At 39.9% G+C, this 17,790-nt stretch overlaps 1 protein-coding gene across 3 annotated transcripts; it reads left to right on the forward strand.

Annotated features, from left to right (window-relative positions):
- Window positions 1-4,509: 4,509 nt before the first annotated feature.
- On the forward strand, window positions 4,510-17,675 carry TRIM13 (tripartite motif containing 13). Of its 3 annotated transcripts, none has more exons than XM_019971315.2 (3): window positions 4,510-4,642; window positions 5,195-5,306; window positions 16,085-17,675. In XM_019971315.2, exon 3 carries the CDS (start codon window positions 16,093-16,095, stop codon window positions 17,314-17,316), a length of 1,224 nt encoding a protein of 407 aa, XP_019826874.1. In that variant the 5' UTR covers window positions 4,510-4,642; window positions 5,195-5,306; window positions 16,085-16,092; the 3' UTR covers window positions 17,317-17,675. The 3 variants fall into 3 exon arrangements, with proteins under 3 accessions (XP_019826874.1, XP_019826873.1, XP_019826875.1); XM_019971314.2 differs by having other exon boundaries at window positions 4,513-4,653; XM_019971316.2 differs by lacking the exon at window positions 4,510-4,642 and adding an exon at window positions 4,690-5,076.
- The last annotated feature ends 115 nt before the right edge of the window (window positions 17,676-17,790 follow it).

The following is a 17,790-nucleotide window of genomic DNA, read 5'->3' on the forward strand; positions in this document are numbered from 1 at the left end:
TCTCTAGGCCAGAATACTGGAGTGGGTAGCCTTTCCTTTCTCCAGGGTCTTCCTGACCAGGGATCGAACCCAGGTCTCCCACATTGCGGGCAGGTTTTTTACTAGCTGAGTCACCAGGGAAGCCGAAGAATATTGGAGTGGGTAGCTTATCCCCTCTGCAGTGGATCTTCCCGACCCAGGAATCAAACCGGGGTCTCCTGTATTGCAGGCAGATTCTTGACCAATTGAGCTACCAGGGAAGCCCATAAATGTTAATATCATCTTAATTACCTCTGACATTTTACTTTATTCTTATAAATTATCTTTCCATCTAAAGAAATGGCACAACTACAAGCTAAGTTTACTGTTGCTTAAGTATCTCTCATTCTCTCCCAAAGCTAACTGGTCTTGGTGTTTGCTCCATTTAATAAACCATCTTCACTGTGCAATTGAAATACATGGAGCCTGGAATTCTCTTCCAACCAAGGACTAATTCCTTTAATTTCACCCAAGTCTTAGGTAAGTTTCTGTCTCTGGTGATAAATGTATGTTTACAGGTAGATTTTTTTTTCCTTTTAATGGAATGTTTTGGATGTTCCAACAATTTCACTGAAATTGTAAAGCTTTAAAAAACACTGCAAAGTCTTCCTTTCATTAAGTGGTATTTTTTTTTCTTTTTCTTCTCCTTTCCCTAAGCACAAGGAAGAAGATACAGTAGAAAGATCTGTGCCTTTAAAAGGCCATCCTGGACTGGGTGTAAAAAAGCAGAAATTATGGTGCCAGCTTCCTCAGAGTCGGACACGACTGAGCAACTAACGCTTTACTTTCCTCTACTGTATAGGTAGTTTACCTCTGTTTAAGATTGCTGTGCTTGACGCTCACAAATCCAAAGTAACTGTTATTCAAAACTGGCATGGTTTTCTTCTTCCATATGGCAGTAGCAGCTGTTTATTAAGCACCTCTTATATGTCAGATACCATGCTGGTTGCTTTGTACATTGTCTAATTTTCCCAATCAAGTGAAATGTGACCCCCATTTTACAGAAGAGAAAACTGAGGCTTAGAGATGCTTAGTAATTTGAATAACTTGTATATGGCAGAGCTCGAGTTTGGATGCAGAACTGATTCCAAAGTCACTGCTCTTTTTGCTACACCTTGCAATGTCAGTGCCTTGTATTGCCAGGAATTCTTGCTGGGGAATGTTGGGGCTTGCATTCATGACTTCGGTGGCTGTTGGGAAGGGAAGGATAGAATAGTAATGAAATGTTCCAGTATATCCAAGGAGGCTCACCAGCGCCCCTCGCCTGCACATAACTGCTCCAGTCTTAACTGTTAGATGTTCCCAGCTCTTGACAGTTTACACTTTCGTGTACACCAAATTTGGTGCTGTCCCTTTTGTTATCTAACATCTGATCACATGTCTTGAAAGGTGTAAGGAATGCTGGTGAATTTTAACTTCGCCAAGGCTCAGGACAAAAGCAACAGCATGAAATAAATCACAAAAAATAAGACTATTTATATATTTCAAATATATAACATTAGAAACTCTAGGGACTTCTCCGGTGGTCCAGCGGTTAAGAATCCACGTGCCAATGCAGGAGACATGGGTTTGAGCCCTGGTCTGGGAAGACCGCACGTGCTGCAGGGCACCCAGTCCCATGCACCACAACTACCGAGCCCGTGTGCCTACAGCCCCAGCTCCACAGCAAGAGAAGCCACTGCAGGCCTGCACACCGCAACTAGAGAGTAGCTCCCACTCAACTGCAACGAGAGAAAGCCCATGCAGCAACGAAAATCCAAAAAGTAAATATAAATAAAAATACTAAAAAAAAAACCCAGAAAGGAATTCTACCTGTAAAAATACTTTTTCTTCATGAAAGATCAACCTACATAAGACTCTATCTTACTGCTATGCTAACATAAGAATTCCAATCTTAAGCTTAGTCTATTATTTGAAAAACAGTCAATAGAAGGAAATTCCAGTGTGACAAGCATTTTGACAATCCCTTAGTGCTATCTCCAGTGGGATCTAGTTACATTGTACTCTTCCAGGAAAGATGGTGCTGTGTATGCAGGTTTTAATCCAACAGTAATTCTCTTTTTCTAGTAGTACTACATGTAGTGATTGCCTGATTGTCTATTTTACAAAATTAGGACCATGGGAGGGAAAATAGGTTATTCTTCCTTCCCTATTTTTCTACACTTGAGAGTTTAATACACAATGCTTTCATAGTAGTTAATTTTTAAGACAATCAAGCATTTCTACACAGATTTAACCAATGTGTTCATTTACTTGGCCAGAAGTTTATTTATTAATATCTACCACTAACCAGAGAGATTACCTCACAGCTCAGTTGGTAAAGAATCTGCTTGCAATCAGGAGATCCAGGTTCGATTCCTGGGTGGGAAAGATCCCCTGGAGAAGGAAATGGCAACCCACTCTAATATTCTTGCCTGGAGAATCCCAAGGACAGAGGAGCTTGGTGGGCTACAGTCCATGGGGTCGCAAGAGTCAGAGATGACTTAACGACTAAATCACCACCACCAACCAGATACACATGAGTATCATATAATTACATAAGGATCATTTCTGATTTATGAATTAATAACTTTTCACTCTTTTATCATTTTAATATTAGGGTAATTGAAAATGTTTATAGAAACAGGGGTTTTTAAAATAACACTTATTTAGTAGGAGACTGGGATGCAGTTTTCGTACTGACAGTTACCTTGCTATAGAAAGACTGTGTACCTGGAATATGACTTCAGAGACTCAATTCTGCCTGTTTTTTGTCTTGGAATTATCACTTCATCTGCTTCCTCATCTATAGGTTGCAGATCACAATAGCCATTCCACAGTGTTCTTATGAAGACAAAATGCCATAAATATAGGAACTCTTTGAGAAATGGAGTATTTCCTGCCATATCAATAAACAAGGATGTCACAGTTATCAGTGATTCCAGCCATCCAGGGCAACCAGGAAGGAAAATAATACCTGCTGCAGGGCAGTCATTGGGCTGCAGCTGTTCCCTATGGTGAGCACTGAGAAAAAACAGGATATGGCCCCAGATAGCTGAGATGCATATGAAAAGAATGATTTCAGTGAGCCCAGACGCTTGCATCTTTTGGTATGTAGAAAACACTAAATTCCTTGGTTTTCTTTAATTCACAACAATTCTTCTGATGTTCAGACTACCTGCCCCTTGTTGCAAATTTCTATAACTTGACCTCCCTACCCTCCCCCACCCCCAGCAGTTCTTTCAGGGTCACTTGAGATGCTGTCTCCCAGGCTTGAAGTCCTAAAAATTCCCACTGAATAAATCATATTTCTCAACTTTCAGATTGTGACTATATTTGACGGCAACATATTCTTCAAAGGCAAAATTGGGTTTAACAGATACACACAAAACTGGGTTTTATGGGACCTAAGCATGGTCAGGAACTGGACATTTTGGAGTGGGGAGGAGCTTTTTATAGCGATTGAGCTAAGTATGCAGTGTTAGTTACTGGGCCCAAGCACCAACCCTTTTCTCCAGGAATTCTACTTCCAAAGCACAGACTTCCAGTGCACAGACAAACTCAACCCCAGGGGATATTCTGTGATTTTTTTTGTCCATGCTTCACATCCCTCAAGGCAGCGAGTTTGGGAGAAGCCATTCTTTCACATTTGTAATCTTGTAATTGATCGTTTGAAAGTGCTTAACGCCTTTGCTATTAGACAATGTCCCTATACAGGGGGCTGGACGTCAGAATACTGAGTCAGACTAGCGGCTAATTGTATTTAAGTTCTTTCTCTCCAAAGGAAAGAAAGGACAGTGGTGTTTTCTCTAAAAAGAAACCTTGAATTGGGTCCCTCGTGTTCAGCCTAAAGCCTGCAAAGAAATAGATGGGGAGGACGGGGGCGGCAATAGTTAAGTATTTTGACTGTGCTCTGGCTGGAGCCCTTGGCTACAGCCCTGGCTTTGGTCTCAGCGCAAGTGCCCGTCCCACCCACCCCGGGATGTGGGGTGCAGGCGGACAGCCGTCTCAGTTTCCCCCAAGCCGCTGAGGCGAGCTTCTGGTCGTGAGAGATGCAGATGAAGCGGTGTGAAGGGTTGGGCTTTTTTTTTTGTTCCTAAAAATGCAACGAACAAAAAAAAAAGTACAACAATCCAAACCCAACCATCTCGTTGTGCGCCGGCTTCCTTCCCAGGCGGCTCCACCGGGGACCACGCCGCCTCCCGTCGCCCGCGCTCGGCCCGGGCCCAGCCCGCGGGTCCGCGCGCTCCGCGTCCCCGGCCCGGCGCCCTGGGCACGGCGCTCCGCGGGCGCGCGCAGCCCTGATGAAGCGAGAGGAGCGCGCCGCCGGGAGCCCGCCCCTCGGCCCCGCGCCGCACGCGGAGGCGGTTGCAGGCGGCGGTTGGAGATACCGGAAGGGCTCCCGCCTGCCCTCACCCGCGGCCTCCCTCCCCGGGGGAAAGGCGAGCCGCGGAAGGCGGAACAAAGGCGCGGCTCGGCGGGGGAGGCGGACCGAAGTGCCTGGGGAAGGAGGGCGTCGGGGCGGGGCCCGTCGGCGCCGCGAGTCCATTTTGCAGCCGTTCCCGCCTCGTAAACGCGCGGTACCCGCGGCCGGAGGACTGGCCACTGCGCGGCTCCCGGAGGCTCCCCTCCACCGGCCCCGGAGGTCCGAGATAAGTACGCGCTGGCCGGCTTCTCCTGGGGAAGCGGGGTGGGGACTTGCCCTGGCTGGGCGGGCACCTGCGTGCGTGGGGGCTGGCGGAGAGCTCGGTCTGCGCTCTGGTCTCCGCGGAGAGCAGCCGGGCCCGGTTACCGGAGGTGGGGGGAACGGCGTGCGGGTGGGCGGCCGGGGGCCGGGCCAGTGTGGCCGGACTCCAGGAAACCTGCTCCGCTACCAAGCGCTCCTGGCTTCACCGCAGGCTCCTCGGGATCGCCTACAAAAGAAGAGGCGACCATGAACCAGAGTCGGAGCGCGCGACCACCACCCTCTGGCACTGAACGTGGGGAGGCTGCCTGGTGCCGGGGGAGGGCGCCCTAGCCGTGAAGCTCCTTAGCACAAAAGATCGCCAGGCTATCCCAGGCTCATGGCTTTTTCACCAGGTCCTTGCCGGCTGGCTTTATTTGTTGGGGATGATTGAAAAAAAAAGTGAGGGTCAAGACTAAGGATCCTGTGCAGATAAATGCGTAACACTCTTCTTTCTTTGTTCTTTCTCTGCAGTAGCCTCGTTTTGATTACCAGTCACGATCTGAAGAAAAAACAAACCAAAACCTGATTGCTTTGCCTTGGGAAACAGTAACCTGACCAATACTCCTGGCTTGCATTGACAGAGGTAAACTACAATACTTTTCCCTACATTAAGCAGAAAAGCACCCAATGTCTTCAGGCCCAGAACCTTTCAAAATCGAACTCTGTTGAGTGTATGTGTTCCCATCCTCATAAATGGTCTTTGTTCTTTTCGTATTTTGTCAAAACCCAGAAAAATAGATTAAATACTTAGACACTTTATATGACAGTTATTTGAAACATAATTCAAAGATTTGTATTGTAAAGGAAAAGAGGCTACAACCACTTTTGCTTTTAAATAGGGTTGTTTTTTTTTTTTTTTTTCCACTTCCTGTGTCACTGCTTGGGTTTGTACGATAGGGCTTGAGTTTTCTGACCCTAGAGACCTTTATATAATAGGTATTTTAAAAGCAGAATTTCTTTTACATAGCCAGTCCCTCTGGTAGAACTTGATGGAGTTGTTGATTAATTGGTTATACTTGTGTCTTGAACAGTAAGAAGATCTATTTCTTCATACTCTCCTGTCTTTCCCTAAAAATAGTCTTTTTTTTTTTTGCACCAGCTGACATACTAAGCCTCTCTGGCAAGTCTTTCTGTAACACCAGGTTATTTTTATTCTCTACATGTATTGGTTACCTGGCCCTAACTTCTGCCACAGCTGTTCAGCTATGCCCACAGGTATGCCCATCTCCATCAACGGTGCTTTGCACCTACTATGCTATGTAACACTTTGCCCTCCCTTAAAATTATAGTTCAAAAGAGTCCAACTGTCTTAGACTTTTCTTGGTTAATACACTCATGCTCTAACATAACACTAAATGTGTAGTTATAGTTTTTACAGTATCTATACACACATATGTTAATTAAATCACCTTACACTGATGTAGGTCAATAGTTTACAAGATTGTCACACGTTACTTAATCTTTCCAAGAACATGAGGTAGGTATTGTAAAAATCCTGATTCCATGAAGGGGAGAACTAGTGCTTGGAAAACTAGGTAGTTAGATGCAGTTTCAGTGCTCTTTACCCTTCTTCACTGGAGAATCTGTTACAATCTACTTTGTAAAAATTATAGCATTTTAGAAGGGATTTAGAGAACTCATGATTAGATGTCTCCATTTAATGAGTGAGGATCCTGAATTCTTGACCCACTTTTCGGATAGTGCTAAGGTCTCATAATTGGGCAACTCAGGTCCTATGCCTTGCTTGCTGTGTACAGTTGCAGGGTTGGGTGGGGCTCTGTTTTCACTTGTAAAGTTAGGTGTTTAGCTAAATGACTGCCAAGATGTTTTTAAGCCCAGTATTTGTTTTATTCTTATCCCATAACTTTTAGCACTGTATACTATGTATTGGTGATATGCAGACACATACTAATATTAACTGCCATAAACTGTTTTATACTTTAAACTTAGGTAGGTATGGTAAAGTATGCCTTTTTCTTCTTTTTGTTTTTGTTTTTTTTTTAACTAAGTTCTATAAAAGTATGGTTCTGTTGTAAGGTCAGGAACTACTTGGAGAGGTGGAGCACCATCATACATCATTGGTCAGAGTGCAGAAAGTGGTGTACTCTTTTCTAGAGGGAAACTTGGCAGTTTTTTCAGGAGCCTTGAGAATGTTTCTACTCTTTGACTCACCTGACAATACACTTAAAGGAACCATCTAAGGAAATAATTAGAGTGTTGGACTAAGACTTTGCTACATTGTTCATTAAAATGTTATAATCCCCCCAAATTAAACAGTAGGAAATAGCATATCCATAAGATAGATGATCATCTTTTAAAAGAATAGGGGAACAATAGGGGAAATGCAGGTAATAAAATAAGTGGAAAAAGTGGACACAAAGTTGTGTTATGCTACCAGTTCTGTTAAAATATGGTGTGCATACACACACAAGATTGGAAGAAATATGCCAAAATAATGTTAGACGAAATACACCAAAATAATAATAATGGTTATTTCTTGGCAATATGACCATGGGTAATTTTTTCCCTATATTTCCTGAATTTTCTGTAATCACAAATTACAATTTTAGAAAAACAAAATCCACTTGTATGGATAACCTCTCCAACATTAGTATGGTGTCAGCTTTCTATGTCCTTTTGTAAGGCATTTATCACATCTTGTATGATAATACCTCTGTAAATGTGCTATATTTTGGAATTTAGGGCAGGAACTGATTTTTTACTTAATATTTCATCTTTTAAAACAGCATTAGATCGTTGGATTATCCATTTTTGTATTCATGAAAGACACTGCTACTGTCATTACCTTGCCTTGAAACTCTTAGGTACTAGAGGAATAGCACCCCTAACAGTTAACCAAAAATAGGTGTCCTTTGACATAGAGAATAGTTACACTCCAGTTAAGCCCTTGAGGGAATCCAAGCAGATTCCCTTAATGTGGATGCTTTCTAATTCATTTGCATTATAGGTGTAGATACATTTCTAAGGAAGAGTGGAACTGAAAATTTTTGCCAGTAGTTTAAATCATTGTCTTTCCTGTGGAATAAGCACAAGTGTATCCTATTTGGCAATAGCCTGGCCAACCCTTTAAAATTCCCAGAGGAGCTCTTTCTTTTTTCCCCTGAATATGTGCATATACTGAATAGGAGGGCGGAGTGTCAGCATAGTGGATAGAATATAGCCAACCTGGAAATTGCTTAAAGTTTAGCATAATCAGCTTTCTATTTGAAATATTTTCTAGATGAGTTTTACTTAGAATAAAATGTGTATGTAATTCTACACTGAACAAAGGGAACTTGGTTCAGACCAATTTTATTGGTAGGTAGTACTGATCAGTTAGCCACAAAATAACCTTTTTCTCTTGGCGCAGTATTACACACTACGTGATTTCACTTACCAGATCTAGCTTGCTGTGTACTGAGTTGACAGTACTTTTCTGAAAGCTGGCATTAACCTCAAATGCAGGGCTAGATAATGAAAACTTTTAGTAGATACCAATCAGGTGGGGATAATAATTTAGGCTAGTGATTGCCAAGTTTGTTGTTGCGAAAGATTTGTTCTAAAATTTTTTCACCTTCATTTAAACCTCTTTACATTTATTTGGGAGAAAAGAAACCAGACACATCTGGTTCATAAAACCTTTGTTGGTAGTCCAATTTAAGTTAATTTTAACTCTTAACAGGTAAAGATAAATAATCTGAATCTGGTTGGTACCAGACTAGGAGAATAATTTAGGCCATATATTATGTTTCCTTGAAATTCAGACCCTCATTTTATTCTAATTGATTTCATCTGGGTGGGAGAGACTGGGATTCCATACCATTAGATGGCCTCATAGATTTCTAAATAGTTGTTCATAAATAGGATAGTGATATCTGATCTAGCTCATAGTCCTAGAACTATTGATTTAATGCTACTGATTAACAGGATTACAGAATAATATCTTGGGTGACTATCACATAAGAGAGAGAAGGTGTGAGATAAGGAGGGAATAAGAGGAAATCAAAAAGATTATGTTCCTTGAAGTAGAATGGGGAAGATGAGATAAAAGAAGAATAAACAAAGGAGTCAAGGAAAAAGAGTGGCATAGAGAAGAGAATGAAGGAAAGGAAAAAACTAATTTTTTCCAAATTTGTCTGGACTATGAAGGTAATGACCTAGTTTTTGGGTTTTGAGATGTCATCTTAGTCCAAAAACTTGTGAACATTGTGAGTAGGCAGGGCTTCTAAGCTGCTAGACTTTCTGTACTAGGTTTATTTTGCTCTAATCAGGAATCCTATTAGAAATACTGTGGGGGAAATTTTACTTATTATTACTTATTTACTTATTACTGCCACTTGTTCTAGGACAGTGCCAGAAAAGGTATGTCTTATATGGACACAAAGGTAAATTATACGGTGTTTGCAAGGGCCATGTAACAATTAGATAAGCTATTTTAGATACTATACTTGGTATATTAATTTTCATATTCCTTTTTTAAGTTATCAGAAATTTTGTTTTTTTCTTAATCTCACATTATCCTGTTTGGATCATGTTTTGGCACAGTCTCTAAAAGCCAGAATGAAGTGTTAATAACATACTGAAAGAGTACTTAAAAAAAAAACAACTTGGTAAATAGTTTTCATATATTAGATAACTTTCAAAACAGTTTTTCAATGAGGTTTTACACAGTTTAACATGTGTAAGTGGTTTGTCCAGGGTCATAGATTGAGAGCAAAAATGAGTATGTCAGTCTACTCATAGGCCTGGATCCAGAGATTTCCAATAAGATACTTTTAATTTTATAAAAGATAAAAAAATATTACAGCAGATTAAGCTCTTTATGAGGCTTATCATAGTCAGCTAGTATTTCTAAAGTTTTACCTTTTTAGCACAATATGATTTTCTTATAACTGGTCTCACTGTTGAGTTTTTTTTTTCCAACTTTTGTGAAAATTTTCAAATATACTGAAAATTAAAAGTACACTACAATAGATATCCTTACATCCTCCACCTAGACTCAATTATTGTTAATACATCTTCAGTAAGTTTCAAGAAACCATTTAGTGGATCTCTTACTAAATTATCAGTATACTATTTGAAAATAAAATTAACTAGTGGGATTAGAGGACATAAGTTTTTAAAAGGTGAGCTCTTTTATTCTATACTTTGTTCCAAAATAAGGTTGATTGATGATTGGCTGTTTAGTAGAGTTCACATAATTTAGTTTTGTCTGTGAAGTGAGTTTCAGTATTTTCTATCTAGTTACTTGTTAGGTATTTAGATACTGCTTTGAAATCTCTGAATTCAAAGATCAAAGCAGGATGGAAATCAGGTTTAAATTTCTAAGATACAAGTTATAATCTTTTTATTCTCTAATGGGATTTGGGGAAAAAATCATGGCTATTATTTTGAACTTTATATTGTTGTCAACTAATGAAGTGCCAAGATTTAATAGGAAAGGTTCTTTTAATTAAAAGGTTTTATTAAAATTACCTTTTAAGAGTGAATAAAATGAACACCTCTTCATTTATAATCATTTTGAGTTGAGCATATAAAAACAAAAAGGCTTCCAGGAGGGAGAAGTCAACTTTAATTGTGTTTTATGACTCCTTTCCCTTGGGTTGTGTTAGTCTAAAGCCGTGTCCGACTCTGCGACCTCATGGACTGTAGCTGCCAGGCTCCTCTGTCCATGGGATTCTCCAGGCAAGAGTGCTGGAGTGGGTACCCATTCCCTTCTCCAGGGGATCTTCCCAACCCAGGGATCGAACCTGGGTTTCCTACATTGCAGGCAAATTCTTTACTGTCTGAGCCATCAGGGAAGCTTGTAACTGTTAGCTTTTCTATCTTTTAAAAGTATTCTGGTTGGTGTATTAAAGACTCTTGTTGCTATTAATATATACCTACTCAAGGTAGTATTGATCAAACAGTTTTTATAGTCTTCCTTGAGTGGATATTTTGAAAGTTTGCTTAAAAATAAATCTGTGGTGGTGTTATACAACTGCATTTGTCAAAACTCAAAGAATTATGTACAAAAAGGAGTTTTATTCTCCATAAATTAAAAAATATATTTTAAAGTATAAATATAGTAGACAAATGAAGTTGAAAACCAGAGGAGGTGGTAGGTAACTAGTTATATACTCAGCTACTTTCTTTGTTGGTATAGAACTTGGGAGATTTTTAGGAATTCCTTGGCAGTGTGATGATTAGGACTCTGCGATTTCCTTACTACAGGCCCAGGTTCAATTCCTAGTCAGGGAACTAAGATCCCACAAGCTGTGTGGAGCAGCCAAAATAAACAACTTGGGAAGTTTTAATTCAAAAGAAGAAATGAATCTTGGAAAACTTGTTTGCCTTTATATACTTAGTTTGAGATTGATTAAGTTGAAATTTTATGACTGGTGAACAAAAATTTTGTTCACATAATAAAGTTTCTTAACATCTATATTTGTCCCCCTAAAAAGGGGATGTATATTTTAGTTTTGTCAAAGAAGTAAGCTCAGGCGATTTATTTAGATTTTTATGTGTTAGCACACTTTTAAGAAAAGAAGCTGTAAGTTCCTTTACTGTGAAGCATACCCTTCTCTTAGTTAGGCTAAAAACCTTATTGTTTTCCTTTAAAACTTTAAAGGCAACAAACTTGCCATGGTTTCTTGGGTTGTTAGGCTAATATATCTCAGTTTCCTCTAAAAGTCAGCTAGGGAATTGCTCACAGAGTTTTGACATAAGGTTTTGAGTATAAAGCTAAGAAAATAAAATTGTTTTAATGTGGATTAAAATGAAAATCTTTAAATTATGAACTAAAATTTATAAGTTGTATCACTAAAAGTGAAATAACAGGTTCTACTATGGTTTTGATGCAATTTTTTTAGAAAAGGGACTTTCCAAATAACGTTTTTCTCTGGTTCATTTTAAGAGCTGTAAATTGATTATGGCTTTGGGATGACTATTATTTCTAAATTTTCCTTTGTGTGACATTTTCCTTTTTTCTTTTTGATCATACTTGGAAGTTTCTTTGTCTTGGGTCCCTTTTTCTCCTTCTCATGACAAAACTTGGTATCCTTTGTTCTTCCTTTTAGTTATTTAACATGCTTAGATAGGATTCTCTGGAAATATTAACCTGGCAAGGAAGAGTAAATTAGGTTTACTTTATTGAATGCTGCCGCCGCTACTTTCCTGTTTCTACTGCGTACTCCAAAATATAATTCTAGGTGAAACATGTTAGAGAGCAGGGGAGGTGATGGAACCAGGACTAGTGGTGGAGGGTCATGAAAAGTTTTCTTTCTTTGCTCTAAAGAGAGTGTTTTATAACTGCTTGATAACCTTTTAGCACACTGACCTCAGTCTCTGAAGCCATTCTCTTTCCAGTGCTTTTCGAAGATTATTTGATTTGTCATGTCACAAAAGATTTTTCAGAAAAATAAGCTCATCACCATTTTTGCCATGTAACACTACATTTTGACAGAATACTCTACTTTAGTTCTACATTGTTGTTTAGTTGCTAAGTCGTGTCTGACTCTGCGACCCCATGGACTGTAGCCCACCAGGCACCTCTATCCATTGGATTTCACAGGCAAGAATACTGGAGTGGGTTGCCATTTCCTTCTCCAGGGGATCTTCCCGACCGAGATCAAACCATTGAGCCACCAAGGAAGCCCCAGTTCCACATATATATGTATTATACAAATATCTCTTACAACCGAAGACCATAAACCAATTAGTCCTGCAAGTTCAGCTTATCTTTTAAGTCTTCTACATTGTAGGTCCAATTGTGATTCTTAAAATTACTGTCAAAAGTGTTTACTTACTTTTGGTTATAAGATGACATAGAGATTCAGATCAGATCAGATCAGATCAGCCGCTCAGTCGTGTCCAACTCTTTGCGACCCCATGAATCGCAGCACGCCAGGCCTCCCTGTCCATCACCAACTCCTGGAGTTCACCCAGACTCAAGTCCATGGAGTCAGTGATGCTTATCTCATCCTCTGTCATCCCCTTCTCCTCCTGCCCCCAATCCCTCCCAGCATCAGAGTCTTTTCCAATGAGTCAACTCTTCGCATGAGGTGGCCAAAGTACTGGAGTTTCAGCTTTAGCATCATTCCTTCCAAAAAAATCCCAGGGCTGATCTCCTTTAGAATGGACTGGTTGGATCTCCTTGCAGTCCAAGGGACTCTCAAGAGTCTTCTCCAACACCACAGTTCAAAAGCATCAATTCTTCAGTGCTCAGCCTTCTTCACAATCCAACTGTCACATCCATACATGACCACTGGAAAAACCATAGCCTTGACTAGACGAACCTTTGTTGGCAAAGTAATGTCTCTGCTTTTGAATATGCTGTCTAGGTTGGTCATAACTTTCCTTCCAAGGAGTAAGCGTCTTTTAATTTCATGGCTGCAATCACCATCTGCTGTGATTTTGGAGCCCAAAAAAATAAAGTCTGACACTGTTTGCACTGTTTCCCCATCTATTTCCCATGAAGTGATGGGACCGGATGCCATGATCTTCGTTTTCTGAACGTTGAGCTTTAAGCCAACTTTTTCACTTTCCACTTTCACCTTCATCAAGAGGCTTTTTAGTTCCTCTTCACTTTCTGCCATAAGGGTGGTGTCATCTGCATATCTGAGGTTATTGATATTTCTCCCAGCAGTCTTGATTCCAGCTTGTGTTTCTTCCAGTCCAGCGTTTCTCATGATGTACTCTGCATATAAGTTAAATAAACAGGGTGACAATATACAGCCTTGACGTACTCCTTTTCCTATCTGGAACCAGTCTGTTGTTCCATGTCCAGTTCTAACTGTTGCTTCCTGACCTGCATACAGATTTCTCAAGAGGCAGATCAGGTGGTCTGGTATTCCCATCTCTTTCAGAATTTTCCACAGTTTATTGTGATCCACACAGTCAAAGGCTTTGGCATAGTCAATAAAGCAGAAATAAATGTTTTTCTGTAACTCTTGCTTTTTCCATGATCCAGTGGATGTTGGCAATTTGATCTCTGGTTCCTTGACATAGAAATTAGTAGACCCTATTTTATTTATTTATTATTCATAAATTGTATATTACTTTGGTGGTAATGTGATAAATACTGAAGGATATATTTATCTTAGTGAACTGAATGGGGACATATTTAGTGCTATTTTTGTTTCTAAAACTTTAGGGATAAAAGTTTTAAAATATACATTTTAAAAGAATAAACTTGAAATGAAAATTAGTATTCTCTAGTTCAAAGGTCTCAAATATTTTGGTCTCAGGACCCCTTTACACTTGAAAGCTGAGGCTCCCAAGAACTTTTATTTACATGTGTATTTGAAATTAAAACTGAGAAAAAAATTTAAGGTAATTCATTTAAAATGACGATAAGCCTATCACATGTTAACATAAGTAATTTGTGAAAAATAACTTTTCAGAACAATTGTGAGAAGGGTGGCCTTGGTTTACATATTTAGAGATCTCTGTCAAGAATCGCCATTTAGTAGACAACAACAGGAATCTTTTCTGTATCTCTGCATTACATCTATTACAATCAGTTATTTTGGTTGAAATATACAAAGAAAATCCAATTTGGCTTGGGACAGATACGTAGTTGGTGAAAGGAGGAATATTTTAATGCCCTTTTCGGAAAACTATCACTCTTCTTTGATACTATACCAAAACTCAACAAGTGGTAGTTTGTTAATAGTTGGTTGAAGTATGAAATCTGAAATCATATTTTTTTTAACATATTGGTCTTTTGATCTTTTACCCAGGCATGACCTGTAACATGCATTGGTGATTTGAACCAGTTAATTCGCTGTGTAATGTAGATCTCCAATGCACGCACGCACGCTAAGTAGCTTCAGTTGTGTCTGACTCTGTGCGACCCTATGGACAGCAGCCCACCAGGCTCCTCCATCCACAGGATTCTCTAGGCAAGAACAGTGGAGTGGGTTGCCGTTTCCTTCTCCAGTAGATCTCCAAACAGTGACATATTTCATTATACAAAGATCTCTGTCGTAAAACAATACGCATGTTAATATTACCACTTGTTTCATTGGAAAAGTCTTTAATTAATGGTAAACTGTCAAGCTCTTAAGTGGCAACTATGTTTGCCAAAATCCAGTTTTCACTTAAAAATTCAACTTTTTATCATTGGCGAGAAACTGTCATTTGTTTCCCTTGAAGTGATGGGCTCATTTTGTTTGTTTTCAGAAAAATGTCTGCCAGATAGTCTCCACACCCACAGTTTGTCATTCATTGTTTCAAGTATAAAAATGGCGTTCCCTGGAAAAAGCAGCTGATTAGCTTGTGGCTAAATTGCCTAATTGCTTTTGCTTCAGACAGTATCTGCTGGTATGCAATAGAAATACTTTGTGGTTACTTCATATTTTGTTACATGAAAGATTTACAAAGACATGTACAGAAGAATTAAGATTTAGTACAATGCATAATTTTTACCGTTTCATCAAGAACATTCTAAACTGAAACTGGCTGCCCTCACCTTTGCCCCAGCTGTGGGTGTGTGGTGGTGAAGAATACATTAGGAATCCAGTTTGGGGCTACCTGTGGTCTTGTTTGGTTCTTGCTAAGGCCACAGCTGTGTCTGCTTACCGTTGCTTTTTTAACAGTGCAGTGTCAACACTGTGCCAAAGGTAAATAGCATCTCAGTATTACTATGAAAATAGTATTGTCCTCACAGGTGCCCTGGAAGAGGCTTAGGGTCGCCCAGGTTTCTCCCCACTGCACCTTGAGAACTGATTGCTCCAGACAGTGCAGACAGCTTTGATTACTGTCCCAGTGGTTTTAAAAAATATCCATTTAGTTCTCTAGGGAAGAATGAATTGCAGCTCTCTCATTTTATGTTTTTACCCCTGATTTTAATAATTGTAATCTTGCCTTTGAAATAGGAAAATGTGCCAGTTTTTAATAAAAGTCTCTGTGAGAGAACATGCTTGGATTTATATCTCTGCTTCTTTCTTTAAATAGCATACCATTTTATAATTGTGGGCCCAGACTAAAGAGCTCATTCTGCTCAGACACTGAGTGGCTTTGTTTCTGACAGCTAGTAGTCAGCTCTGTTTTAAAACAAGCATTTGGGCCCTGCTGGCTCAACTTGCAGTTGTCCCAGTCCTCGCCCTGTCTCAGCCAATGCCTGTTGTTGGAAAGCCCACACAAAGGCCTTGTGTGCAGGGAGCCCCACTGATAAGGAGTGTGTTCTAGTCCCAGCAGATGAAATCTGCTTTGGTGTGCATTCCCGTCCCAAATTTCTCTTATTTTCTTTGCTTGACCAGTTATTTCTGTGACAGGAGCATTTTTTAATGGCTGTGAAGATAGTTTCTTCTAATTATTTCATAGTCCAAATGGAGGGGATTCCCAGCGTAAAATAAAATGTTTCTCTCTCTCTGGTAGGAGATGTGATGGAGCTGCTTGAAGAAGACCTCACGTGCCCAATCTGTTGCAGTCTGTTTGATGATCCCCGAGTTTTGCCTTGCTCACACAACTTTTGCAAAAAGTGCTTAGAAGGGATCTTAGAGGGGAATGTGCGGAATTCCCTGTGGAGATCCTCTCCATTTAAGTGCCCCACGTGCCGGAAGGAAACTTCAGCGACGGGAGTCAACAGCCTGCAGGTTAATTACTCCCTGAAGGGTATTGTGGAAAAGTATAACAAGATTAAGGTCTCTCCCAAAATGCCAGTGTGCAAAGGACACTTGGGACAGCCTCTCAACATTTTCTGCCTGACTGACATGCAGCTGATCTGTGGCATCTGTGCGACTCGGGGTGAGCACACCAAGCACGTCTTCTGTTCTATCGAAGATGCCTACGCTCAGGAAAGGGACGCCTTTGAGTCCCTCTTCCAGAGCTTTGAGACCTGGCGTCGGGGAGATGCCCTTTCTCGCTTGGATACCTTGGAAACTAGCAAAAGGAAGTCTCTACAGTTGCTGACTAAAGATTCGGATAAAGTGAAGGAGTTTTTTGAGAAGTTACAATACACGTTAGATCAGAAGAAGAATGAAATCCTGTCTGACTTTGAGACCATGAAACTTGCAGTGATGCAGGCCTATGACCCAGAGATCAACAAACTCAACACCATCTTGCAGGAACAGCGAATGGCCTTTAACATTGCTGAGGCTTTCAAAGATGTGTCAGAACCCATCATATTTCTGCAGCAGATGCAGGAGTTCAGGGAGAAAATAAAAGTCATCAAGGAAACTCCTTTGCCTCCCTCAAATTTGCCCTCAAGCCCTTTGATGAAGAACTTTGATACCAGTCAGTGGGAAGACATAAAACTAGTGGACGTGGATAAACTTTCCTTGCCTCAAGATACTGGCACGTTCATTAGCAAGATTCCCTGGAGACTTTATCCATTATTTGTGGTGGTCATTCTGCTTGGCCTTCTCATTTTCTTCAGTCCCACCATGTTCTTAGAATGGTCTCTATTTGATGAAATCGCAACTTGGAAAGATAATCTTTCAAACTTTAGCTCCTACCTGACTAGATCAGCTGATTTTGTAGAACAATCAGTTTTTTACTGGGAACAGTTGACAGATGGGCTTTTCATTTTCAGTGAAAGATTGAAGAGTTTTACTTTGGTGGTGCTGAACAATGTGGCAGAATTTGTGTGCAAATATAAACTATTATAAAATCTGTTTCAAGTACATAGTTCTGTGTCTTTTGTTAGAAATTTGTTAGAATAGAGTGGTAGTTCAGATTTGGTTAAAATTCCAGTCAGATATCGCCCTCTAAAAATATTCCTTTCAAAAATAATGTCTTATACATGTTGAAATTAGGTAGCATAAAGATAAAAGTGAAATTTAATAGTTTAGTCTCCAGCCCTCCTTCCTTTTTAAGGTGCTTTTGAAATTAGCATCCTATCCCCAGTATCGGTTATGTTTGTGCTATGAAAGGAGGGGGTAAGAGAGTACATGATTTAATACTGTATTGATGAGGTAGTGTAATGATTGTTTTTAAGCATGTAATAAAGACTGCTCTTGTAAAACAACTCTTTTTTGTTTTTTGAGAGTGAACATTCTTTAAAAAAGGAATAAGATAAGATGGATTGAATTTGCAGCTTTTTCTGCAGATGGTTGATTTCCTTTTTCAATACAATGTAAATC

This window comes from Bos indicus, chromosome 12 (assembly GCF_029378745.1).
Source record: "Bos indicus isolate NIAB-ARS_2022 breed Sahiwal x Tharparkar chromosome 12, NIAB-ARS_B.indTharparkar_mat_pri_1.0, whole genome shotgun sequence".
Classification (NCBI taxonomy): domain Eukaryota; kingdom Metazoa; phylum Chordata; class Mammalia; order Artiodactyla; family Bovidae; genus Bos; species Bos indicus.